This window comes from Carcharodon carcharias, chromosome 19, assembly GCF_017639515.1.
Source record: "Carcharodon carcharias isolate sCarCar2 chromosome 19, sCarCar2.pri, whole genome shotgun sequence".
Lineage (NCBI taxonomy): Eukaryota > Metazoa > Chordata > Chondrichthyes > Lamniformes > Lamnidae > Carcharodon > Carcharodon carcharias.
In genome coordinates this window covers 68,843,856-68,870,702 of record NC_054485.1, presented here as the reverse complement: position 1 = coordinate 68,870,702, position 26,847 = coordinate 68,843,856, and the positions used below count along the sequence as shown (strand labels likewise).

The following is a 26,847-nucleotide window of genomic DNA, read 5'->3' as shown; positions in this document are numbered from 1 at the left end:
CTCATGAAAGTTCTATTGTTTAGGCACAGTTCTAACAGTCTGTCAGGAATAAAACTAGAGGAATAACCAAGTCTTCCCAGGAAAGCTCAGTGTTAGTTTTAGTGAGGTTTTTGAGCTTGTTTTCAAATCCCTCCATGGCCTCTCCCCTCCCTATCTCTGTAATCTCTTCCACCCCTCAGTCCTGCACTGGAGTGTCAGCCATGATTTTTTGTGCTCAAGTCCTGGAGTGGGACTTGAACCCACAACCCTCTGACTCAGAGAACAAGGTTGTGGGTTCAAGTCCAACTCCAGATGGATTTTTCCATGAACATGGATTAAAGTTGTTGTCAGGGCCACACGAATAATTCCTCAGACTCTGGGCTCCCTGTACAAACCCCACCCACCATTTATTGAAACAAAAACATGTTGTAAAATGAGTGAAGAAATTATCCTGTAGATGTTTGCACACTGCATTGATCATGAAGCCAATCAGATCACAATGTACCAACCTTAAATAAAACCGTTTCAATTGGTCATACACAAGTTTTTAAAGTGATTGCTTCAGTAAAACTCCTTGGCAACTATACAACAACCATAGTGATTTTGGCCGAGAGTTTACGCTAGTTTATTTCAGATTTATCAGTGTTACCCGGCTGAAATTGACCATGTCAGGAATTTTAAATGTAAATTATATCAAGAGTAAATTGAACTTTTGTGATCTTAGGCTCTGATTTATTAAACACCACCCAGGAAGCTGGTACCAGCCACAGAAATGACCACGGCCCCAGATGGGAATAATGAGAGTGGTGAGTTTCTGCAGATTGCTCCTGTTTGAGGCGGCTCTTCAAATTACACTCAGGGTTTTTGGGTGTTCAGACACCAACAGTCAGTCATGTTCATGACTCCAGTCTACATGTTGTGGTCAGCAATTATTTCAGCAAACTACAGAAAATAGTTTATTTCAGCTGTGTCATATGAACAAGAGAAATAGTTGCATTATTTAAATATTATCATAATTATATTATTACCTCAATAATATTGTCTGGATTTTCTGTTTTATTTTTCATTTATGTTAGCGTTTAAAATGATGAGCTTCCTCTCCATCCCTCTCATCTTTGTAATGATACAGGAGATAAAGAGAGAGAGGGAGATGGAAAGGATTGAGGAGTTGGTGATTAGGAACAAGGCCCATCCTTTCCTTCCGTGGCTGATGCCACCATTTTATGCAACACACATTGAGGAGGAGGTGATGTTTATTGATGCCCGTGTCTCTCTCAGGCAGCTCACAGAGAGAAGCTAGTGGAATGCTGAAGAATTGTTTCAGGTACTGGCTACACCTGGGAGTGGATTGCAGTATTCCCCAGAGAGAGAGAATGGTCACAATCATCCTAGCGTACTGCACACTGAACAATATCACTGTCAAACAAGGCCTAGACTGGGATATTTCCAGGAGAGGAACTGGGGGAGGGGAGCGGGCCGGGATGTCCCGGGGGAGTGGGCCGGGCTGGGGGAGGGGAGCGGGCCGGGATGTCCCGGGCGAGGGAAGCGGGCCGGGGGAGGGAAGCGGGCCGGGCGAGAGGAGGGGAGCGGGCCGGGGGAGGGGAGCGGGCCGGGGGAGGGGAGCGGGCCGGGATGTCCCGGGCGAGGGAAGCGGGCCGGGGGAGGGAAGCGGGCCGGGGGAGGGGAGCGGGCCGGGCGAGGGAAGCGGGCCGGGCGAGGGGAGCGGGCCGGGGGAGGGGAGCGGGCCGGGGGAGGGGAGCGGGCCGGGCGAGGGGAGCGGGCCGGGCGAGGGGAGCGGGCCGGGGGAGGGGAGCGGGCCGGGGGAGGGGAGCGGGCCGGGGGAGGGGAGCGGGCCGGGGGAGGGGAGCGGGCCGGGGGAGGGGAGCGGGCCGGGATGTCCCGGGCGAGGGAAGCGGGCCGGGGGAGGGAAGCGGGCCGGGGGAGGGGAGCGGGCCGCGGGAGGGGAGCGGGCCGGTGGAGGGGAGCGGGCCGGGCGAGAGGAGGGGAGCGGGCCGGGGGAGGGGAGCGGGCCGGGCGAGAGGAGGGGAGCGGGCCGGGGGAGGGGAGCGGGCCGGGCGAGAGGAGGGGAGCGGGCCGGGGGGAGGGGAGCGGGCCGGGCGAGAGGAGGGGAGCGGGCCGGGGGAGGGGAGCGGGCCGGGCGAGAGGAGGGGAGCGGGCCGGGGGAGGGGAGCGGGCCGGGGGAGGGGAGCGGGCCAGGACGTCCCTGAGTCATCAAGTCACTTCACACCTAATGGAGCATCCTGTCAATCACCTCTCTCTCTCCCTTCTGTGCCCCTGTTCTGTGGCCTTGTCTGTCATGTGCCTCTCTCCTTTGTTCCTCCTCCTTCCCTCCTATGCCCCCCATAACTCCTGATCTCACCACTGCACGTTGTCACTGCCTTGGATGCTGTGGGTCTTCCTCTTCTGATCTGCTGTCAAACAGATCCGAGGCTACACATCCCACACTGATGTTGTCAGTTTGAAAGCCTCCGAGGATAAAGAATGTTATTCCCACACTAGAAATCTCTGTCAAACATTTACCAGGAGGAACTGAGACAGCAGCTGCAATAAGTGAGGTTTTATTCAGATGGGACAATGACAAGTTTAAATCAAAAACAATGACCTGGAAAAACTCAGCAGGTCTGGCAGCATCGGCGGAGAAGAGTTGACGTTTCGAGTCCTCATGACTCTTCAACAGAACTACGTGAATCAAAGGAAAGGGGTGAAATATAAGCTGGTTTAAGGTTGCGGGGGGGGCGTTGGTGTTGGGGTGGGGAGAGAAGTGGAGGGGTGGTGTGGTTGTAGGGACAAACAAGCAGTGATAGAAGTTTATCATCAAAAGATGTCACAGACAAAAGAACAAAAGAACACATAGGTGTCGAAGTAGGTGATATTATCTAAACGAATGTGCTAATTAAGAATGGATGGTAGGGCACTCAAGGTATAGCTCTAGTGGGGGTGGGGGGAGCATAAAAGATTTAAAAATATTTAAAAATAATGGAAATAGGTGGGAAAAGAAAAATCTATATAATTTATTGGAAAAAACAAAAGGAAGGGGGAAGAAACAGAAAGGGGGTCGGGATGGAGGAGGGAGCTCAAGACCTAAAGTTGTTGAATTCAAGATTCAGTCCGGAAGGCTGTAAAGTGCCTAGTCGGAAGATGAGGTGTTGTTCCTCCAGTTTGCGTTGGGCTTCACTGGAACAATGCAGCAAGCCAAGGACAGACATGTGGGCAAGAGAGCAGGGTGGAGTGTTAAAATGGCAAGCGACAGGGAGGTTTGGGTCATTTCTTGCGGACAGACCGCAGGTGTTCTGCAAAGCGGTCGCCCAGTTTACGTTTGGTCTCTCCGATGTAGAGGAGACCGCATTGGGAGCAACGAATGCAGTAGACTAAGTTGGGAGAAATGCAAGTGAAATGTTGCTTCACTTGAAAGGAGTGTTTGGGCCCTTGGACGGTGAGGAGAGAGGAAGTAAAGGGGCAGGTGTTTTTGCGTGGGCATGGGGAGGTGCCATAGGTGGGGTTGAGGAGTAGGGGGTGATGGAGAAGTGGACCAGGGTGTCCCGGAGGGAACAATCCCTACGGAATGCCGACGGGGGTGGTGAAGGGAAGCTGTGTTTGGTGGTGGCATCATGCTGGAGTTGGCGGAAATGGCGGAGGATGATCCTTTGAATGCAGAGGCTGGTGGGGTGATAAGTGAGGACAAGGGGGACCCTATCATGTTTCTGGGAGGGAGGAGAAGGCGTGAGGGCGGATGCACGGGAGATGAGCCGGACACAGTTGAGGGCCCTGTCAATGACCGTGGGTGGAAAACCTCGGTTAAGGAAGAAGGAGGACATGTCAGAGGAACTGTTTTTGAAGGTAGCATCATCGGAACAGATGCGACGGAGGCGAAGGAACTGAGAGAATGGCATGGAGTCCTTACAGGAAGCGGGGTGTGAGGAGCTGTTGTCGAGGTAGCTGTGGGAGTCAGTAGGCTTGTAATGGATATTGGTGGACAGTCTATCACCAGAGATTGAGACAGAGAGGTCAAGGAAGGGAAGGGAAGTGTCAGAGGTGGACCACGTGAAAATGATGGAGGGGTGGAGATTGGAAGCAAAATTAATAAATGTTTCCAAGTCCCGACGAGAGCATGAAGCAGCACCGAAGTAATCATCGACGTACCGGAGAAAGAGTTGTGGAAGGGGGCCGGAGTAGGACTGGAACAAGGAATGTTCCACATACCCCATAAAGAGACAGGCATAGCTGGGGCCCATGCGGGTACCCATAGCCACACCTTTTATTTGGAGGAAGTGAGAGGAGTTGAAGGAGAAATTGTTCAGTGTGAGAACAAGTTCAGCCAGACGGAGGAGAGTAGTGGTGGATGGGGATTGTTCGGGCCTCTGTTCGAGGAAGAAACTAAGGGCCCTCAGACCATCCTGGTGGGGGACGGAGGTGTAGAGGGATTGGACGTCCATGGTGAAGAGGAGGCGGTTGGGGCCAGGGAACTGGAAATTGTTGATGTGACGTAAGGTGTCAGAGGAATCACGGATGTAGGTGGGAAGGGACTGGACAAGGGGAGATAGAAGAGAGTCAAGATAACGAGAAATAAGTTCTGTGGGTCAGGAGCAAGCTGACACGATCGGTCCACCGGGACAGTTCTGTTTGTGGATTTTGGGTAGGAGGTAGAAGCGGGCCGTCCAAGGTTGGGCGACTATCAGGTTGGAAGCTGTGGGAGGAAGATCCCCAGAGGAGATGAGGTCAGTGACAGTCCTGGAAACAATGGCTTGATGTTCAGTGGTGGGTTTCATGGCCCAGGGAGAGGTAGGAGGAAGTGTCAGCGAGTTGACGCTCAGCCTCCGCGAGGTAGAGGTCAGTGCGCCAGACAACAACAGCACCACCCTTGTCAGCGGGTTTGATGACAATGTCAGGGTTGGACCTGAGAGAACGGAGTGCGGTAAGTTCAGAGAGAGAGAGATTAGAATGGGTGAGAGGAGCAGAGAAATTGAGCCGACTAATGTCGCGCCGACAGTTCTCAATGAAAAGATCAAGAGAAGTTAAGAATCCAGACGGAGGGGTCCAGGTGGAGGAAGAATATTGGAGGTGGGTAAAAGGATCTGTTGAACGGGGAGAGGACTCCTGCCCAAAGAAGTGAGCCCGGAGATGAAGACAGCGGAAGAAGAGTTCAGCATTGTGCCGAGCCCGAAATTGATTGAGGTGAGGGCGTAAGGGTATGAAACTAAGTCCTTTGCTGAGCACTGAACGTTCAGCATCGGAGAGAGGAAGGTCAGGGGGTCTAGTGAATACATGGCTGGGGCTGGGATTGGAAGATGGGGTGGGGACGGAGGGACAGGCAGGGGTGGAGGGTCCTAGATGGGTGTTGGTGTCGATAAGTTGTTGGAGCTTGCATTCCTTAGCACTTGAGAGAAAGAGAAAAAGTTTCTTGTTGAGGCGTCGGATGAGACGAAGAATAAAATGAAACTGGGAGCACGCGCAGCTTTGAAAAAGGGTGCGGCGCTGCTGCTGGAGGGAGAGGTCGAGTGTGTTCATATGGCGGCGCATGGCAGAGTGTGGATCTCAGGATGCGACGGGAACAGCAGTCCGAGAAACGTTGTATGTCCCGGAGATACCTGTTATCCTGGGTGGGTTCGAAACATGGGTGGAATTTCAGTTGAAATCCACGTCGGGTAATTCGGAGACGGAGACAGTCACTGAGAAAGGAGATATGGCTGTGAAAGCGGGTTTTAGTGAACATCTTGTCAAACACCAGGAGAGAAATGGAAAGCAATGAAGATGAACAATGCAAAAGAGAGATACGGAAATCTTAAAATTTAAGACAAATTTAAAACCCCACCTGATCTGCTGCTCAAAGTCGCCTCCGTTTCACTGGTCAGTTCCCCAAGCTTCCGGAAACTCATGTTACTCCAGAAATATTTGGATTGACTGTGAGAGACGTCAATCAGAGAGCTCACCCACTCTGCCCATTCTCTCCTCTTCCTCTTCCACAGCTGGTTCACTTCCTGTAGGGACTGAAAACCAAGTGAGGAGATGGTGAGTGAAGGAACAGAATTTATAATATGTCACATCACATAATATCCACACTAATGTTCAGGCAGCCTGACTATCCTGTGGGGAATCAGGTGTGGAAATGCCCCTTATGCTGTGTGAGAAGATCCAGCTGAGAGAGCTGTTTACTGGGTGCTTTGTGCTGAACTGTTTGACTGGAGCTGTGTGTTGGATATTGAGTGTGTTTATTGGAAGCATTTCCCTTCTGATTTACAGGCTGAGTTTTGTTGATGGGTCATTACTGAATATGAGAAGGTGAGGTGTAATTATCTGGGAGGTGCAGAGTGTCTGAGGATTCTTACTGATTTCCTATTGTTGAGTTCTGTATGTGTGTTGGGAGCTGATTATTATCCTGTGGACTGTGAATGGTCAGTTCTGTTCTGTGTTGGGATCTGAATGTTTCCTGTCTTTTCAAATCCCTTTAAGACCTCCCACCCCCGCCCCTCCCCATCTCTGTAACCTCCTCAAAAGAAAAAAAAATAAAGACTTGCATTTACATAGAACCTTTCACGACTGCCAGCTCTTTACAGCCAATGAAGTACTTTTGAAGTGTGGTCACAGTTGTAATATAGGGAACATGGCAGCCAATGTGGCACAGCAAGCTCCCAAACTTTGTTAACACTCTTGCAAAGCACCTTGGGACACTGAAATGTTAAACGTGCTATATAAATGGAACTAGTTGATGTGTATTGTTGTCATGTAAAAAGTTAGATAGTGACCTGACATTCAGTGGGAGCATTGTGATTCCCCTCATGGTTCACTATCCTACTGACCATCGTTGTGAAGCAGTCTCCTAGTGAGGGGGCAGACTCCTTGTAAAGGGAGATCAGGTTATAACCTATAACTGGCAGCAGAGCAGTGTAGGAATAGCTGCACACTAGTTCAAACTCAGTGTGTCAGGGAGCATTGAAGGATGCACCTTCAGGCTGCAGTCCCCCTCCTTGCATAGACAGGGTGGGTGGGAGGTGGTGCTGAGGGTAGTTCCTTATCTCAGCCCAGATAGAGAGGAGGCAGTGGGCCGAGAGGCAAATGGCAGAGAGGGTGCCAAAATGACATTAATGTACTAGATGGGTTTTTACAACAATCAGCAACGATTTCCTGGCCGACATCAGACTTTCAATTCCAGGATTTCATTGAATTCAAATTCCACCATGTGCTGTGGTGATTTGAACCCTCAGAACATTACCCTGGGCCTCTGGGTTACAAGTCCAGCAACAATACCACTACGTCACCACCTTCCCTTACTATGCCGCTGCCTCCCCTTAGCATCCTTAGCATAGATACCTTTCAGGGGAAACTAGATAAGCATCATGAGGGGGAAAGGAACAGAAGGATACACTGGTCGGCTGAGATGAAGAGGGGTGAGAGGTAGCACCAACATGGACCAACTGTGCTGAATGGCCTGTTTCTGCACTGTAATTCTATGTATGTAACTTTCTGTGGTTGGATTTGAACTCTCAATCTCTGGATTTTTAATCCAGCAGACACATTTACTGAAACATCTTTTAATGCCTTCCTTAAAGACTTTACCTGATGGCCTTGGCCTTTCCCAAAAGCCTGGGAGGAGGAAAGAAAGTAGCCACGTTATCTGCTCCTGGTCACTATCCAGTGTCCCTGCTGGAAACAAAGAGTGTGTGACTGTCAAGTGAGGAAAAAGAAAGGACTTGTATCTGATTCCCCACACAGGGGAATAGCAGATTGGCACTCACTGTGGAACAGTCTCTAACTGAGGAGTCAGCCCCTTCAGCAAAGGAGGAGAGGGAGTTGGAGGAAATCATGTTTCCTTTTCATGTTTTACAGAAGGATTGCACTGTACTACACCAGACAATACAGAGAGGATAGACACCACAGATAGATCCTGACAATCACCCAAGAAACAATTGCGTAACTGTGGGAAGACATCCAGTCCCTTCACAGCATTGCTCAACACAGAGAAGGTTGGGCAGTGAAACTATCATCTTGAAATCAGTAAGGTCAAGGGAGCTTTGACATATCATCAGATCTGAAACTGGTCAGTGGTGTGGAGCCTTCCATCAGAACCAACCTTTCCGGGTGAGGCTGGGAAGAAGTGTGAGTGGGTCCAAGTGTGGAGAGAGCTTTAATCATTCATCGAGCCTCATGAACCACTGACTCATTCCTACAGGTGAGAGGCTGTTCAAGTGTGAGGACGTCTCCACAGGCTCATAAGGTGTCTGCACACGCTAGGTGTATCTTTGAAGAGCCACATGGAAGAGAAACCATTCAGGAGTGAGGTGTGTGACCGAGACTTCACGCGGTTGTCGAAATTTGTGAGACACCAATGTATCAACACTGGGGAGAACATGTTCAGTTGTGAGGTGTGTGACAAATTATTCTCAAGGTCACTGGATCTCTGCGTACACAAACGTATTCACACAGGGGAGAAACCCTTCAAATGTGAGATGTGCAACAAAGCCTTCACATGGTCATCGCCGCTTGTGAAACACCAATGCATCTACACTGGGGAGAAACCATTCAAGTGTGAGGTGTGCAACAAATCATTCTCGCAGCCATCAGAGGATCCACACAGAGGAGTAACCATCAAATGTGAGGTTTGTGATAAACGTATTGTAAAGTCTTCAATCCTTTTGGTTCACCAGCGAATTCACACAGTGGCAAACACTGTGATGATTGTGACCAGGCTTTCACCCAATCCTCTGATCTCCTAAAGCACCTGTGGATCCACACAGGAGAGAAACCATTCAGGTGTGAGGTACGTGACAAGGCTTTCACACAGTCAGTGTATTTCCTGGTCCATCAAGACACAGGGAAGAAACCATTCAGGTGTGAGGTATGTGACAAGGCTTCTGCACAGTCAGTGTATCTCCTGGTCCATCAACACACAGACACACAGGGGAGAAACCCCATCAGTGTGATGTATGTAATAAAGTTTGGACTACAGACGTTCAGCAAAGCGACTCGTCACCATCTTCTCAAAGGTAATTTGAGATGAGCAACACGCTGGCCTTGCCAGTGATACTCAGATCCAATTAAAATGAAAGAGTTAAAAAAAAAGTAAAGACAAAGACAACACAAGTCCCTTGTGTACAGAGCACTTGTCATTACCACACTCCTAAACTGCTGTGAGACCTGGACTGTGTATGAGCGGCACATCAGAGCACTAGGGAAAATCCATCAACAATGTTTCCGCTGAATCCTGCGGATTCAATGGGAGGAGCTTCGAACAAATGCCAGCGTCCTTCTTGAAGCCAGGTCCACAAGCGCTCCGGAAAATGTCCTGCAGAAACAGCTTTGATGGACTGGCCACTGTGTGCGGATGGTCAGAAACAGTCTGTCCCACCAGGTCAGCATTCCAGGGGAGGACAAAGTAAACACTTCAATGACACTGATACTTTCCTTGAGGCACAGTGTCATTGACCTTAATGACTGGGAGGAGCTTGCTGCCAATCATTCAGAATGGGGATACTCGTTCTTCAAGCTGCATCTCGCTTTGAGTTCCAACACCTTAATGATGAGGCAGAGCCACGGCACAGAAGGAAAGAAACGAAAGCAAATCCTCACTCCGGATCCCACTACCTTGTGCTCCAAATCCCACTATCCCGTGGGACATCCTGCCCCATATGCAAAAAGAGCTGTGGGTTGAGAATCAGCCTGATCAGTCACATGAAGACCCATGGCAGAAACTTGCCACCTTGGCTAGATGTCATCCTCAAATCAAGGGAGAGCTGATAAGGAAGATGGAATGACTAAAAGTTTGGTCAAAGATTTAAATGAGAAGAGAGAGATAAAGATGCAAAGAGATTTAAGGAGGGAATTCATGAGCATGGGGCCTGGATGGCTGAAGACACAGACACCAATGGTGAAGGGAAGGAAGTGGGTGGATGTACGAAAGGCCAGAATTGGAGGAGTGCAGATATTTCGGAGGGTGATGGGGCGAAAGGTGACAGAGATAGGGAGGGAGTGAGGCCCATGGAGCAATTTGTACTGGGGCATGAGAATTTTAAATTGGAGGCACTGGGGGCCTGGGAACCAGTGTAGGTCAGTGAGTACAGGGGTGGTAGGTGTCTGAGTTTGGATAGAGACCGCAGAGTATTAGCTGACCTGAAGTTTATGGAGGGTGGAAGATGGGAAGCTGGACAGGAGAGCATTGGAATGGTCAAGTCTAGTCTAGAAGCAACAACAGCTTGGATGAGGATTTCAACAGCAGATGGACTAATGTGGGGTTGGGGGTGTTGGAAATGGGCGATGTTACCATGGGGGAAGTGGGTGATCTTTGTGATGGAGAGGGTTTGGGGTCAGAAGCTCAGCTGGAGGTTGAAAAGGATAACCCTGACCTCTTCAGTGTTGGAGATGAGAGAGCATAGGGCAATGGAGAGGAATTTAAGGAATGTTGGAACTGGAATAAACCCTTGAACCTGTTACACCATTCAGATGGATCATGGCTGAGCCGTATCTTAACTCTATCTACCTATCTTGGCCATGTCACCCTTAATCCTCTTGTCTAACAATAAACCTACCAAGATAAAAGCAAAACACTGCAGATGCTGGAAATCCAAAACAAAAACAAAAATACCTGGAAAAACTTAGGTCTGGCAGCATCTGCGGAGAGGAATCTCCACAGATGCTGCCAGACCTGCTGAATAAACCTACCAATCTCAGTTTTGAAATTTCCAGTTGACCCCCGGCCTGAACAGATTTTTATGGGGAGAGAGTTCTAGATTTCCAGTCCCCTTTTTGTGAAGAAGTGTTTGCTGACATCACCCCTGAGCAGCACAGCTCAAATTTTAATGCTGTGCCCCCTTGTTCTGGACTCTCCCACCAGAGGAATAGTTTCTCTCCAACTATCAACTCGGTTAATCATCTTAAACACCCCAATTCGAATATCCCTTAATTTTCTGCATCCAAGGGAATACAAGCTCAGTCTGTACAACCTGTCCTCATAATTTTATCCTTTTAGACCCAGGAACATTCAGGTGAATCTACGCTGCACTCCCTCCAAGGCCAGGATATCCTTCCTGAGGTGCGGTACTCAGAGCTGAACACAGTTCTCCAGATAGGGTCTAAACAGAGCTCTGTACAGCTGGAACATAACTTCTACAAGGACACAGTTGGTTTTGAGGAGGAGAAGTTGTGGGTTATCTTTTCTCTTCAGGATGGTCCTGGAGTAATGAGCAGTTTTGGCAGAGGAAAGCAGGACCACTAGTGCTTGCTGTGGTCCAGTCAGATCTGGTGATGGATAGCAAAACCAGTTGTGTACCAGATACGCTCAAGTCCTTATCTCTTGGACTTGAGAAACAGGGAGATCAACCAGGAAGGAAGACAGTAAAGTAATTTTGGGAATAAGGGTGTACAAGGTGGATATGAGGGAGAAATCCGATTCTTGGCTACAGAAGCATTGTGGTGAATAGAGGGCCAAAGAGCAGAGTTGGGAATTAGAAAGCGCTGTCCAACGCTCCTGGGGGAAGAGTGTCTTCCAGGAAACTGATGGGTCCATGGACCCATGTAACCACTGGATCTCTGTAACCATTGGTGGGTTTGTATGATGGAAACGAGTTCCATCCTGTGCCACTAAAGTTCTGTGTCATTTCTGACCATCAGAATTGGGAGCCAGACTAAAACACAGGGATTTTAAAGAAACTTCTGTCTGTAGTATTCTGAGAAAGTTTCCTCTAATGTGAGAGTGTGTGTGTTAGTAACGTGAGCCAGCTCTCAGGAGTGGGTATGGGGTAGAATCAGACCCTGGTTTAGTTGGTGATGTGAATTATAGACAGATCCTCTTCAGGTGACAGCTATTGACTAATACCATGGGGAATGTTTGTACTCTCCTGTCTGGGAGGACTACAATCCTGTGTATGGTTTGGCCTAAATAGCCAAGTGGTTATGGTACTGGGTTTGTAACCCCAAGATCAAGAGTTCAAAGCTTGGCCTAAATAGCCAAGTGGTTATGGTACTGGGTTTGTAACCCCAAGATCAAGAGTTCAAATCTCACAATGGCAAACTATGAAACAATGTAACTTCATCTGAAACAGATGGAAACAGGTTTACTCAAAAGAGTATCAAGAGTTCAAATCTCCCAATGGCAAACTATGAAACAATGTAACTTCATCTGAAACAGATGGAAACAGGTTTGTACTTGAAAGAGTTACAATCCTGTGTATGGTGAGGGAATGGGAGTGAGCCTCTGCATACCTGAGTTCCCTCAACCCATTATACCTCAATGTAATAACAGTGTGATATGTTCACTTCATACTCTTCCAAGATTAATTTCATATTGATGAAAAGATCTTGAATCTTTTTCAAATGCTTTGTTATTTTGCTGGTTTAATGTTTGGTGTTAGCTGAATAAAGTGTTGTTAGTTTTCTGCTGTTTTGTCAATCTTCTGTATAGATTTATAACTGTCTCACCTCTCACCTTTAAGAATGAGTCAGTCGTTCATGGGGCTCAATGGATGATTGATTCTCTCACCACACTTCGAGCCCACTCACACTTCTTCCCAGCCTCACCCTGACTGATCGCCCACAGCCGAACCTTCAGAAAGGTTGGTTCTGATGGAAGGTTCCACGTCACTGACCAGTTTCAGATCTGATCATGTGTCAAAGCTCCCCTGACCCAACCAATTTTCAGATGATGGTTTCACTGTCCAACCTTCTCTGTGTTGAGCAATGCTGTGAAGGGACTGGATGTCTTCGCACAGTTGTGTAGTATGGTGCAATCCTTCTGTAAAACAGGGAAAGGAAACATGATTTCCTCCAACTCCCTCTCTTCCTGGGCTCCTCAGTTAGAGACTGTTCCACAGTGAGTGCCAGTCTGCTATGTTAATTCAATGGTGATTTTGAAATTTCTCCTCTTGTTTTTGAAAATTATTTGAAGAAAACACACTGGGCAGGAAGTGCAAGAAGCTAAGGAAAATATTGCTTCAATGGAGCTGATTGAAGGGTTCTGGTTTATCCTGGGAAATTAGATACACTGCACTCGCTCAGACTGCACATCCCAAATTCAGCTATCAGCTACAGCACTGGGCAAAACTATCAAATCCAAGCCCAGGCTTTTAGGAAAGGCCAAGACCTTCCGGTAAAATCTTTAAAGAAGCTTCCGATGAGGCAGCTCTCCCTCAGCACTGTCGCTCCAACTGGGCAACATCCCCTCAGAGGTACTGTATCAGGATAATAACCAGCTCCTTAAGATGTTAGCGTATGGTCACATGCAGCATGGGTAATATAGTTCCAAACTGGTGGTAATATGTCATTATAATATATATAATATAACATAATATAATAATACACCTCAACCCCCTCCCACAACCCTTTCCCATGCAACCACAGAAGGTGCAACACCTGCCCCTTCCCCTCTCCTCACTGTCCAAGGGTGCAAACACGCCTTTCAAGTGAAGCAGCATTTCACTTGCACTTCCCTCAACTTAGTCTACAGCATTTGCTGCTCCCAATGTGGTTTCCTCTACATTGGAGAAACCAAACGCAGACTGGGTGTCCGTTTTGTGGAACACCTTCAGTCTGACCACAAGCATGACCCAGACCTTCCTGTCACTTGCCATTTCGACACACCACCCTGCTCTCATGCCCACATGTCCGTCCTTGGCTTGCTGCAATGTTCCAGTGAAGCTCAATGCAAACTGGAGGAACAGCACCTCATCTTCCGACTGGGCACTTTACAGCCTTCCAGACTGAATATTGAGTTCAACAATTTTAGATCATGAACTCTCTCCTCCATCCCCACCCCCTTTCCGATCCCCCTTTTTTCCAATAATTTATATAGATTTTTCTATTCCCACCTATTTCCATTGTTTTAAAATGTATTTCTATTCATTGTTTTATCTCTACCTTTTAGCCTATTTCGATCACCCCACCCCATTCCCACTAAGGCTATCTGTACCTTGCTTGTCCTGCTTTCTACCCTTAATTAGCACATTCCTTTAGATAATATCACCACCTTCAGCACCTCTTTGTCCTTTTGTCTGTGACATCTTTTGGTTATCTCCACCTATCACTGGCCCTCTATCCAGCTCTACCTGTCCCACACCCCCTTAAACCAGCTTATATTTCACCTCTTCTATTTTTACTTAGTTCTGTTGAAGGGTCATTCGGACTTGAAACGTTAACTATGTTCCTCTTCGCAGATACTGTCAGACCTGCTGAGTTTTTCCAGCAGTTTTTGTTTCATTCAGAATTGGGGCGGGGCTTTCATAATTCATTGCTTCTTCCAATTCCGTGCAGGCGCCATGGGGACAGACTGCCACCAGTTTGGAACTACATAACCCATGCTGCATGTGACCATACGCTAACGTCTTAAGGAGCGGTGGTGTCAAATCAGGGGAGGTCCAGCCCGCGGTGCCTGAAGGGAGTTGTAGTTCTGGCGCGCGCAGCGGCAATTGGTGCCCAGCATTCGGGAGTTTGAATCTGAGAAAGCGCGAGCCCGAGCGGCTGTCACGTGGGCGGGGCTGGAATTGGAGGTGCGCACCTGTAAATCCCAGCCTCAGGCGGCGGGAACCAGGATCGCAGCCGTTTAACCCCCTCAACCCCATCCCCCCTCTCTTCACCCCCTCCATCAACTTGGTTAAATGGATAACATGGGACTACATTGGTTTTCTGTGACTGGTGAGAGACTGTTTTCTCCAGACTGTGAAGTAAAAGTATAAAAGTTTGACTCTCCCAGTTTTGACTCCATCTCCCTTACTGGTGCTGAAGGGCCTGTCCTCCATTTAGCCCCTGCCCCAGTTAAGATTGTAGATCTAAGGTGCTCCACTCCATGGCCCGGTTCTCAAATCATTTCTCTTCCTCTTGAAGCTGTTTGCTTGCCATTCTTTTACTACTAGATTTCTGTTTTGTCTGGTGGTGAGGGGCATTTCTTTCTGACTCGAGGTAAAATGGGACAGATTGTAAGAGACCCTCTGTGAATCTGACATCAGGTCATCAGATGGTTTTACACAGGGGCAGCGTGTGGATGAGAAATAGGTGGGCTTGGTCGTTGGTAAAATTTTAGAGTCCATTACTAAGGATGAGATTTCAGAACACTTGGAAGTGCATGGTAAAATCGGGCAATGTCAGCATGGTTTCATCAAGGGGAGGTCATGCCTGACAAATCTGTTAGAATTCTTTGAGGAGGTAACGAGTAGGTTAGACAAAGGAGAGCCAATGGATGTTATCTACCTGGACTTCCAGAAGGCCTTTGACAAGGTGCCGCACAGGACACTGCTCAGTAAGATAAGAGCCCATGGTGTTAGAGGCAAGGTATTAGCATAGATAGAAGATTGGCTGTCTGGCAGGAGGCAGAGAGTGGGGATAAGGGGGTCCTTCTCAGGATGGCGGCTGGTGACTAGTGGAGTTCCACAGGGGTCAGTGTTGGGACCACAACTTTTCACTTTATAGATTAATGATCTAGATGAAGGAACTGAGGGCATCCTGGCTAAGTTTGCAGATGATACAAAGATAGGTGGAGGGACAGGTAGTATTGAGGAGGTGGGGAGGCTGCAGAAGGATCTGGATAGGTTAGGAGAATGGGCAAAGAAGTGGCAGATGGAATACAATTTGGGCAAATGTGAGGTTATGCACTTTGGTTGCAAGAATAGAGGCATAGAATATTTTCTAAATGGGGAGAGAATTCAGAAATCTGGAGTGCAAAGGGACTTGGGAGTCCTAGTCCAGGATTCTCTTAAGGTTAACTTGCAGGTTGAGTTGGTAGTTAGGAAGGCAAATGCAATGTTGGCATTTATTTCGAGAGGACTAGAATATAAAAGCAGGGATGGGCTGCTGAGGCTTTATAAGTCTCTGGTCAGACCACATTTAGAATATTGTGAGCAATTCTGGGCCCCGTATCTCAGGAAGGATGTTCTGGCCCTGGAGAGGGTCCAGAGGAGGTTTACGAGAATGATCCCAGGAATGAAAGGCTTAACATATGAGGAACATTTGAGGACTCTAGGTCTCTACTTGATGGAGTTTAGAAGGATGAAGGGGGATCTGATTGAAACTTACAGAATACTGAAAGGCCTGGATAGAGTGGACGTGGGGAAGATGTTTCTATTAGTAGGAGAGACTAGGAACCGGGGGCACAACCTCAGAGTAAAGGGAAGACCTTTTAGAACAGAGATGAGGAGAAACTTCTTTAGTCAGAGAGTGGTGAATCTGTGGAATTCATTGCCACAGAAGGCTGTGGAGGCCAGGTCATTGAGTGTATTTAAGACCGAGATAGATAGATTCTTGATTGGTAAGGGGATCAAAGATTACAGGGAGAAGGCGGGAGTATGGGGTTGAGAAACTTAACAGCCGTGATTGAATGTCAGAGCAGACTTGATGGGCCGAATGGCCTAATTTCTGCTCTTTTGGTCTTATGGGACCGAGGATACACCCTTGGTTGGACTCCAGAGCGATGGGGGTGGGAAGATTAACCATTGCAGGAAATTCTCTGGCTACAACTGAAGAGGCAAAAGTGGACAAATTCTGGAAATACTCAGCAGGTCAGGCAGCATCTGTGGAGAGAAACAGTTAATGTTTCAGCTCGAGATAACCTTTCAACAGAAGCTGGGTTGGATTTTGGGTGGCTTGTCTACCCACCCCCTGTCCCATCCTGACCCGAGCACCATTTTCACCAGCACCGCCCTATCTCGCTGTCACCAGCACTGGCCCACCTCTTGCCTTTGTCCCATGGTTTTCTATATTATTTCCTCAGAGTTGCTCACCCTCGTATCAATCTCCAAATCACACTCCTTAAGTCACAGTGTAGTTCTCCAAGCATAGATTACTCTCAAATTCACTCCCCAAGTCAGACTCACTCACTGAGTAACATAGTCACTCCCCAAGTAATGGCTCAATTTCCCCTCCCACTCTCTTTTCTGTTCCTGCTTCCCAAGCCTCTTTCTCTCCCATGCCCCTCTGTCTCCAGGGTCCCTCTCTCATGTTCCCTTGATCTCTCTCCAGTGCATCTCCCCTGTGCTCTCCCTTTCTCTCCTGTTCCTGTGTTCCCTCTCTTTCTTGTGTCTCCTCTCCTTTGCCCTTCTGCAGTGCCCCTCTCTTCTGTGTCCCCATTTCTCCTGTGTCCCCCTCTCTCTTCTGTGCCTCTCTCCATTTCGTCCCTGTGCCTGTCTCTCCTGTGCATGTCTAAATGCAGCAAGACCTGGCCTGAGCCGACAAGTGGCAAGTAATATTCACGCCACACAAGTGTCAGGCAATGACCATCTGCAACAAGTTAGAATCCAACCATCGTCCCTTGATGTTCAGTGCCATTACCATCACTGAATTCCCCCACTATCAACATCCTGGGGGTTACCATTGACCAGAAACTGAACTGGACTAGCCATATAAATACTGTAGCTACAAGAGCAGGTCAGAGGCTAAGAATCGTGCGACGAGCAACTCATCTCCTGACTCCCCAAAGCCTGTCCACCACCTACAAGGCACAAGTCAGGAGCATGATGGAATACCCCCACTTGCCTGGATGAGTGCAGCTCCCACAACACTCAAGAAGCTTGACATCGTCCAGGACAAAGCAGCCTGCTTGATTAGCACCGCACCCACGAACAATCACTCCCTCCACCACTGAGGCACAGTGGCAGCAGTGTGTAGCATCTACAAGATCCACTTCAGGAATTCACCAAGGCTACTTCAACAGCACCTTCCAAACCCATGACCACTACCATCTAGAAGGATAAGGGCAGCAGATAGATGGGAACACCACCACCTGGAAGTTCTCCTCCAAGTCACTCACCATCCTGACTTGGAAATGTATCGCTGTTCCTTCAGTGCCACTGGGTCAAAATCCTGGAATTCCCTTCCTAACAGTACTGTGGGTGTACCTCCCCCACATGGACTGCAGTGGTTCAAGAAGGGAACTCACCATCACCTTCTCAAGGGCAATTAGTGATGGGCAATAAATGCTGGCCCAGCCAGCGAAAAACACATCCTGTAAATGAATAAAAGAAAATGTGCTCATTCCACCACTACACCCCATCGCTGCCTTGGATGCTGTGGGTTTTCCTCTTCTGATCTGCTGTCAAACACATCCGAGGCTACACATCCCACACTGATGTTGTCAGTTTGAAAGTCTCCGAGGTTGGAGAATGCTATTCCCCACACTAGAAATCTCTGTCAAACCTTTACCGGGGGAACTGAGACAGCAGCTGCAATAAGTGAGGTTTTATCCAGATGGGACAATGACAAGTTCAAATCCCCACCTGAACTGCTGCTCAAAGTCATCTCTGATTCACTGGTCAGTTTCCCAAGCTTCAGGAAAATCATGTTACTCCAGAAATATTTGGATTGGCTGTGAGAGACGTCAATCAGAGAGCCCACCCACTCTGCCCATTCTCTCCTCTTCCTCTTCCACAACTGGTTCACTTCCTGTAGGGACTGAAAACCAAGTGAGGAGATGGTGAGTGAAGGAGCAGAATTTATAATAATTACATCACATAATATCCACACTAATGTTCAGGCAGTCTGACTATCCTGTGGGGAATCAGGTGTGGAAATGCCCCTTATGCTGTGTGAGAAGGTCCAGCTGAGAGAGCTGTTTACTGGGTGCTTTGTGCTGAACTGTTTGACTGGAGCTGTGTGTTGGATATTGAGTGTGTTTATTGGAAGCCTTTCCCTTCTGATTTACAGGCTGAGTTTTGTTGATGGGTCATTACTGAATATGAGAAGGTGAGGTGTAATTATCTGGGAGATAATCCAGAGTGTCTGAGGATTCTTACTGATTTCCTGTTGTTGAGTTCTGGGTGTGTGTTGGGAGCTGGTTATTATCCAGTGGACTGTGAATGGTCAGTTCTGTCTGTTCTGGATGTTTCCTGCTGGTCCCTCCAAGACCTCCCACACCCCCCACCTCCCTCCCTTCTACCTCAGAAAAGAAAAAAAAGACTTGCATTTACATAGAGCCTTCCATGACCACCAGATGTCCCAAAGCTCTTTTTTTTGTTTTTTTTTTTTCTCTTTTTTTTTTTCTTTTTTTTTTTCAGTTCAGACCAGGTCTTTTTACCAGCCTCCTAACTCCTGCAGGTCTGGCAGCATCTGTAACTCTTTCGAGTACAAACCCGTTTCCATCTGTTTCAGATGAAGTTACATTGTTCCATAGTTTGCCATTGTGAGATTTGAACTCTCGATCTCAGGGTTACAAACCCAGTACCATAACCACTTGGCTATTTCGGCCAAGCCCCAAAGCTCTTTTCAGCCAATGAAGTACTTTTGAAGTGTGATCACTGTTGTAATGGAGGAAACGTGGCAGCCAATGTGCACACAGCAAGCTCCCACAAAGAGTAATGTGATAATGACCAGATAATCTGTTTTTAGTGATGTTGATTGAAGGATTAATGTTAGTCAGGACACCAGGGATAACTCCCCTGTTCTTCTTCAAAATAGTGCCATGGGATCTTTTACACCCACCAGAGAGAGCCCTAAAGGATCCTTGGTTTAATATTCCCATCTGATGACACCACTTACAGAGCAACAGTCCCTGAACACTGCCCTGGAATGTCAGCCTCAATTTTCAAGTCCTGGAGAGGGACTTGAACCCACAATCCTCTGACTCAGAGGTCAGAGTGCTACCTCTTGAGCCAAGGTTGACAATCTCCTCAGCCCTACAAACCTCTAAGACTTCTGCACTCCTTCAATTTTGATCTCTTGAGCGTCTGCGAAATTAATCGTTCCACCACGGTGGACGAGCTTTCAGCTGCCTGTGCCCTAAGCTCTGGAATCCACCCCGAACCTCTCCGTCTCTCTACCTCTCTTCCCTTCTTTAAAATATCTCTTCGAATCTCCCTTTTTGATCAAGTGTTTGGTCATCTCTCCTAATACCTCCTTATTTGGCTCACTGTCAAATGTTGTCTGATAATTCACCTTGAAGTTCTTTGGGATGTTTTACAATGTTAAAGGTGCTATAGAAATCCAAGTTGTTGTTGTTGCTGGACAGCACAGTAGCCAGCTCCCTGATTCAGGATTATATTGAGCTTCGTGTGTTTAACACGACCATCCTTACTTCAGGTTTTACAGCCAGCTGTTCCAGAGGTTAATACTGGAGTTCATTGTGACCAGCTGAAGAGTTGGCTCAGTGCTCAGAAGTGAGGTTGTGCTTTGAAATCGATGTGTAGGGAGGGGGTGAATGGAATCTGATTTGATGCAGAGAAATGTATGGTTTGTGGATTTGATCTGTTCCCGGTGTCTCCCCTTCAGGCGTAAACCTTGCTGGGGCGTCCGGTTTTCTTGGGCAGCAGCACAGCCTGGATGTTGGGCAGGACCCCACCCTGGGCTATGGTGACCCCGCCCAGCAGCTTGTTGAGCTCCTCGTCGTTGCAGATGGCGAGCTGCAGGTGGCGAGGGATGATGCGGGTCTTCTTGCTGTCCCGGGCCGCGTTGCCGGCCAGCTCGAGGATCTCGGCCGTCAGGTACTCGAGGACGGCGGCCAGGTAGACGGGGGCTCCGGCCCTGACCCGCTCGACATAGTGGCCCTTGCGCAGCAGCCGGTGGATATGGCCGACGGGGAACTGGAGCCCGGCTCTGTTGGAGCGAGTCTTGGCCTTGGCGCGCCCTTTGCCTCCGGTTTTACAGCGACCGGACATCTTTCAGAATTGCTTTGTACTGTTTCCTGATCATTCAGCTGTCTTGTGTAACTTAAAACAGCTAGTTGGTTTGTAGACTGTGTCTTGCTCATTAAGGTTGTCCATTCAGCCTGTCTGTTAAAGAGAGGCTGAGGTGGTCTGGGGTATGTTCAAGGAAGAATTTTGAAGAGATTTACCAGAATGTTCCAGGATTGAGGAATTACAGTTACATGGATAGAGCGTAGAAGCTGGGATTGTTTCCTTAGAGCAGAGAAGGCTAAGAGGAGATTTGTTAGAGATGTTAAAAATCATGAAGGGTTTAGAGTAAATAAAGAGAAACTGTTTCTATTGGAATAACTAGAGTTTGCAGATAAAAGATGATTGGCAAAAGAATCTGAGGCGGCTGAAGGAAAATATTTTTTACACAATGTATGGTTAGGATTTGGAATGCACTGTCTGATAGGGCAGTGGATGTAGATTCAATGGTAACCTTCACTAGGGAATTGGAGAAATACTTGAAAAGAGGAGCAATTGTAGGGATTAGGGGAAGGAGCTGGCAAAGACTCAATGGGCTGAATAGTCTCCTTTCATGCCGTACTATTCTATTAGTCTGTATGATTCTATGAAGAGTTCTTTGTTACCATCCCTGGCTGTCACTGTCATTTCCCTGTGTTGGTCAGGAATAGGAACTCCGTGCATAGGAAGAGGTGCAAACTCCACTCACTGGAGAGACCAGTGATGTCCTGCCTCAGCTCTTCTGCTGCTGAAACCCTCATCTAGACCTTTGTAGGCTCTAGACTCAACTATTCCAATGCTCTCCTGGCTGCTTTCACATCTTGCACTGTAGACTTGAGCTCCTCCAAAACTCTGCTGCCCACGTCCGAACTGACACCAAGACCCATTCACCAATCACCCCTGTGCTCACTGACCTACATTGACTCCTGGCCAGGTAGCAACTCGATTTTGAAATTCTCATCCTTGTTTTCAAGTTTATCTATGGCCTTGCCCCTCCCTATCTCTGTATTCTCCACAGCAATTCAGCTGGAGACACATTTTTGAAATGTCTTTGGAGATTTTACCTGAAGGTCTTGGCCTTTCCCAAAAGCCTGGGCTTGGATTTGATAGTTTTGCCCAGTGCTGTGGCTGATAGCTGAATTTGGGATGTGCAGTCTGAGTGAGTGCAGTGTATCTAATTTCCCAGGATAAACCAGAACCCTTCAATCAGCTCCACTGAAGCAATATTTTCCTTAGCTTCTAGCACTTCCTGCTCAACATGTTTTCCTCAAATAATTGTGGAAATCAAGGGAGAAATTTCAAAATCTATCATTTCTCCTGAGTGTTTATATATTAAAAACATACTCTAAGGGTAAAACTGGTCTTTGCCAGCATATGATGTGTTCATAGTGAATTGATAGCCCATTTTACACTCCACCCAACTGTCTTTTCCATTGTCCCAAGGGTGCCTGGGAAGATAGTGGAGCTCGGCAGACAAGAGTAAGTAGCCAAGTTGTCTAGGGAAAATCAAGCATCTTTTTTCCTGTTTTACAGAAGGATTGCACCGTACTACACCAGAGAATACAGGGAGGATAGACACTGCAGATAGATCCTGACCATCACCCAAGGAACAAGTGCACAATTGTGGGAAGACATCCAGTCCCTTCATAGCATTGCTCAACACGTAGGAGGTTGGGCAGTGAAACCATCATCTGGAAATCGGTGGGGTCAGGGGAGCTTTGACATATCATCAGATCTGAAACTGGTCAGTGGTATGAAATCTTCCATCAGAACCAACCTTTCTGAAGGTTCAGCTGTGGGAGATCGGTCAGGGTGAGGCTGGGAAAAAATGTGAGTAGCTCCAAGAGTGGTGAGAGCTTCAATCATTTATTGAACCTCTTGAATCACTGACTCATTCTCACAGGTGAGAGGCTGTTGAAGTGTGAGGTGTGTGTGGAGGGCTCCACAGGTTGATAAGTTCTCCCAATACGCATGGTGGATCTGTTGTACCACCTGTAACACAAGGACAGCCACATGGAAGAGAAAGTATTCAAGTGTGAGATTTGCGAACGAGCCTTCACAAGGTCATCGACACTCGTGAATCACCGACGTATTCACACTGGGGAGAAGCCATATACGTGCAAGGTGTGTGACAAATCATTCTCGATTTCATCCAACCTCCAAGCGCATGAGCGCATTCACACAGGGAGGAAGCCGTTCAAGTGTGATGTGTGTAACAAGGGCTTTGCACAGTCCTCGGCACTGGTGGTTCACGGGCGCATCCACACAAGGGAACAACCATTCACATGTGAGGTGTGTGACAAATCGTTTTCACAGTCATGGAATCTCCGTGTACACCAACACATTCACACTGGGGAGAAGCCATTTACGTGTGATGTGTGCAACAAATCATTCTCTATGTCATCGTATCTCCGTATACACCAACGCAGTCACACTGGAGAGAAACCATTTACGTGTGATGTGTGCAACAAAGCCTTCTCCAAGTCATGCAAGCTGCATAGACACCGACGCGTTCACACAGGGGAGAAACCATTCACGTGTGAGGTGTGTGACAAATCATTCTCATCATCATCAACCCTCCGCACACACCAACGCATTCACACAGGGGAGAAACCATTCAAGTGTGAGGTTTGCGATAAAGCTTTTGCAATATCTACAAGCCTCCTGATACACCAGAGGATTCACACAGGGGAGAAACCCTTTAGATGTGAGATTTGTGAGAAGGGTTTTACCCACTCCTCCAAACTCCTGATGCATCGGCGTATTCACACTGGGGAGAAACCATTCACGTGCGATGTGTGTGACAAATCATTCTCACGGTCATCGAACCTTTGTGTACACCAACGCATTCATACAAGGCAGAAACCATTCAAGTGTGAGGTGTGTGATAAATCATTCTCTCAGTCAGCAAACCTCTGCGCTCACCAACGCATTCACACTGGGGAGAAACCATTCACATGCGAGGTTTGTAACAAATCCTTCTCGGTGTCATCGAGCCTCCGCGTACACCAACGTGTTCACACAGGGGAGAAACCATTCACGTGCGAGACATGTGACAAATCATTCTCACAATCATCGATCCTCCGCACGCACCAACGCACCCATACAGGTGAGAAACCATTCACGTTTGATGTGTGTGACAAATCACTCTCGAGGTGACCAAAACTCCTGCTCCACCAAAGGATCCACACAAGGGAGTAACTCTTAAATGTGAGGTTTGTCAGAACACTTTTGTGACATCTTTGATCCTCCTGGGCCACCACATGATTCACACAGGAGAAACTCTTCAGGTGTGTTGTTTGTGACAAGGCTTTCACTCACTCCTCTGACCTCCTGAAGCACCAGTGTATTCACACTGGTGAGAAACCATTCAGGTGTGAGGTGTCAGCGTATCTCCTGGTCAATCAATACACTCTCACAGGGGAGAAACCCTATCGGTGTGAGTTCTGTAATAAAGTCTTCACACAGTTGTTGGATCTCCTGGAACATCAGTGATCCCACACGGGAGACAAAATCAATGTGACGTGCAACAGGATTGTTTCACCTACTCCTCTCTCACCATACACCAACACCTCCACATGGACTTGGAGCCAGGTCATCTGCTTCTGTTCCACTAAGACTTGTCTGTGTTGGTTACCCTCCATAGTTCACAACAGGGGACTTGTTGTTCCAAAGCCCTGTCTGTCTCAGCAGTGTCTGTCTCAAACCTTCCCCACCATCAGCCCAAATTTTCAGAAAGGCAAACTTAACCTTTGACCAGATCATCAAACATCACCAAAAGAAGACAACAATATGTATAGAATCTCCCGCTTGTGCACAGATGCCACTGTGTCTCTGGGAGGATTTCCTCACCACAGGAAGTAGGCGATTCAGGAAAATATGTATCAGGATTTTCTCTGGTATAGACAAGAGGGAAATACCTCAATAGTTTCCGCACTATGATTTATCTCCCTTCTTGAAGATAGTTACAATTGTCACATTCCTGAATTTGGGCGGAGCTCTTTTTCACTCAAATCCGTAGGGTGAGTTCATGGAGTCTTTATGTGAGCAGAAGTCCACCAGTTTTGAAGACCTCAGCTGGAATACCATTGGGGCCACCAGGCTTTATTGTTTTTCATGTGTTTGATTGTTTGTTGAAGCTCTCCCATCGATGGCGAGTCACCCCTGGATTCTACCACAGGCACTGGGGGATAGACTGGAGGGTATCAGTTGCCACCGTGGATTCATGGTTGAGGAGTTGTTCAAAATCTTCTTTCCAGCATTAACAACAGCATTGTCATCCTTAAGAAGAGAAACAAACACCATCCTGTGAACAAAGGGGATTTTGTCCATTTGAGCTGTCTATAGATGGCTCTGATGACATCAAAAAAGCTTCGCATGTTGGAGCTCTCGGGCTTTCTCTCCCCACATGTCCTTTATATTCTGGGTTTGTCTTTGAGAACTAGCCTTGAGATGTTGAAATGCTGCCTTCTTGAGTTCTGACCTTGCATTGTTCTGACAGGCAATGAAGGTCAATTGGTTTCATTCCAGGAGGTCACATATTGGCACGTCATGTTCATCGAGCCAGTCCTGGTGACAATGATACTCGAACCCAATGGTCTGGACACAGGAGTTTAGTACAGTGGACTTTATTTGATCCCACTGTTCAGGATGTGAAGATTTTCCAGATTGGTCATGAGCTGCACCTGGAATTCCTCTCTTTGGTCAGGCTGTTTTAGGGCTGAGGTATTGATCTTCCTCTTCTTGGACTTTTGGACATTGTGATGTTGTGGTGCTGGATGGATGTCCATCACCGATCGAACAAGTCGATGATCTGTCCAGCAGACATCAGTCCCCCAATGGATCAAGTGATATAGACATCACTCAGAACTTTGACTTGGCTTTAGACCTTCCAGAGGAGACTCCGACATGGTCTTTGTTGCCAGACAAATCCAAAAAATAATGCTGTGAATAGCACCAGGAACTCTTTATTACATTCATTTATGCAACCAAAGCATTTAACTCAGTAAATTGCAAGGCTCTGTGGATTGTGTTCCAATGATTTGGATGTCCAAGATACTTCATCACAATCCTGCAATTGCTTCATGATGATATGACTGCAACTGTCTTGAGTGGGAGATCTGAAACTGAAGCCTTCAAAATCCAGACTAGTGTAAAGCAAGGCTGTGTGATAGCCCCCATTCTATTTATAATCTACCTGACAGTGACTATTCACCTCATCAAAGTTCAACTGCCCTCTGGTGTCAGTATTAAATACCATCACTATGGGGAACTCATTTATCTCAGTCACATCCGTACCAAAACTAAACTGACCACCATAGATACACATGATCTACAGTTTGCAGATGACTGCAGTGTCATTGTCCACTCTAATAGATTTACAAACTACTGTCAATCTCTTCAATTCTGCATGTGTTTGTATGATGGAAACGAACTCCATCCTGTGCCACTGAAGTGCGGTGTCATTTCTGACCATCAGAATTGGGAGCCAGTCTAAAGCACAGGGAACTTAAAGGAACTTCTGTCTGTAGTATTCTGAGAGAGTTTCCTCTGATGTGTGTGTGTGTGTGTGTGTGTTAGTAAAGTGAGGCAGCTCTCAGGAGTGGGTATGGGGTCGAGTTGGAACCTGCTTTAATTGGTGATGGGTGTTTGTTGGTGGCTCTTCAGGTAATGGGTGTTTGACTCATACCATGGGGAATGTTTGTACTCTCCTGTCTGAGAGAACTACTATATTGAGTATGGTGCAGGAGTTGGGACGTGTCTCTATAGACCTGAGTTACCCCAGGCCATCATACCTTCATGTATTAACAGTGTGATATGTTCACCTTACACTCTTCCAAGATTCATTTCATGTTCTGAGAAAGATCTTGAGTCATTTTCAAACGCTTTATTCTTTTGGTTGATTCAAAGTTTGATGTGAACTGCATATTGTGTTAAAAACAAAAAAACTGCGGATGCTGGAAATCCAAAACAAAAACAGAATTACCTGGAAAAACTCAGCAGGTCTGGCAGCATCGGCGGAGAAGAAAAGAGTTGACGCTTCAAGTCCTCATGACCCTTCGACAGAACTTGAGTTCGAGTCCAAGAAAGACAGACAGAAAGGTCTGTCCACAAGAATGACACAAACCTCCCTGTCGCTTGCCATTTTAACACTCCACCCTGCTCTCTTGCCCACATGTCTGTCCTTGGCTTGCTGCATTGTTCCAGTGAAGCCCAACGCAAACTGGAGGAACAACACCTCATCTTCCGACTAGGCACTTTACAGCCTTCCGGACTGAATATTGAATTCAACAACTTT

General features: G+C 47.5%; 2 protein-coding genes across 2 annotated transcripts in view; one reads left to right on the top strand and one right to left on the bottom strand.

Moving 5' to 3' along the window:
• Positions 1–5,926, bottom strand: part of LOC121291757 (zinc finger protein 271-like) — a 55,921-nt gene extending 49,995 nt beyond the window's left edge. The window contains exon 1 of the mRNA XM_041213277.1: positions 5,810–5,926. The gene's annotated coding sequence lies outside the window, so the exon portion shown is untranslated. The remainder of the gene's footprint in view (positions 1–5,809) is intronic.
• Positions 1,140–25,690, top strand: LOC121291759 (zinc finger protein 271-like). Its single transcript, XM_041213279.1, has 2 exons — positions 1,140–1,303; positions 22,083–25,690. The coding sequence occupies exon 2, from the start codon at positions 22,563–22,565 to the stop codon at positions 23,706–23,708; it is 1,146 nt and encodes a 381-aa protein (XP_041069213.1). The 5' UTR covers positions 1,140–1,303; positions 22,083–22,562; the 3' UTR covers positions 23,709–25,690.
• Positions 25,691–26,847: the final 1,157 nt, after the last annotated feature.

Bases quoted from the DNA above. Each gene is read 5' to 3' on its own strand.
- LOC121291759 (XM_041213279.1), top strand. From the start codon at position 22,563: ATGGAAGAGAAAGTATTCAAGTGTGAGATTTGCGAACGAGCCTTCACA.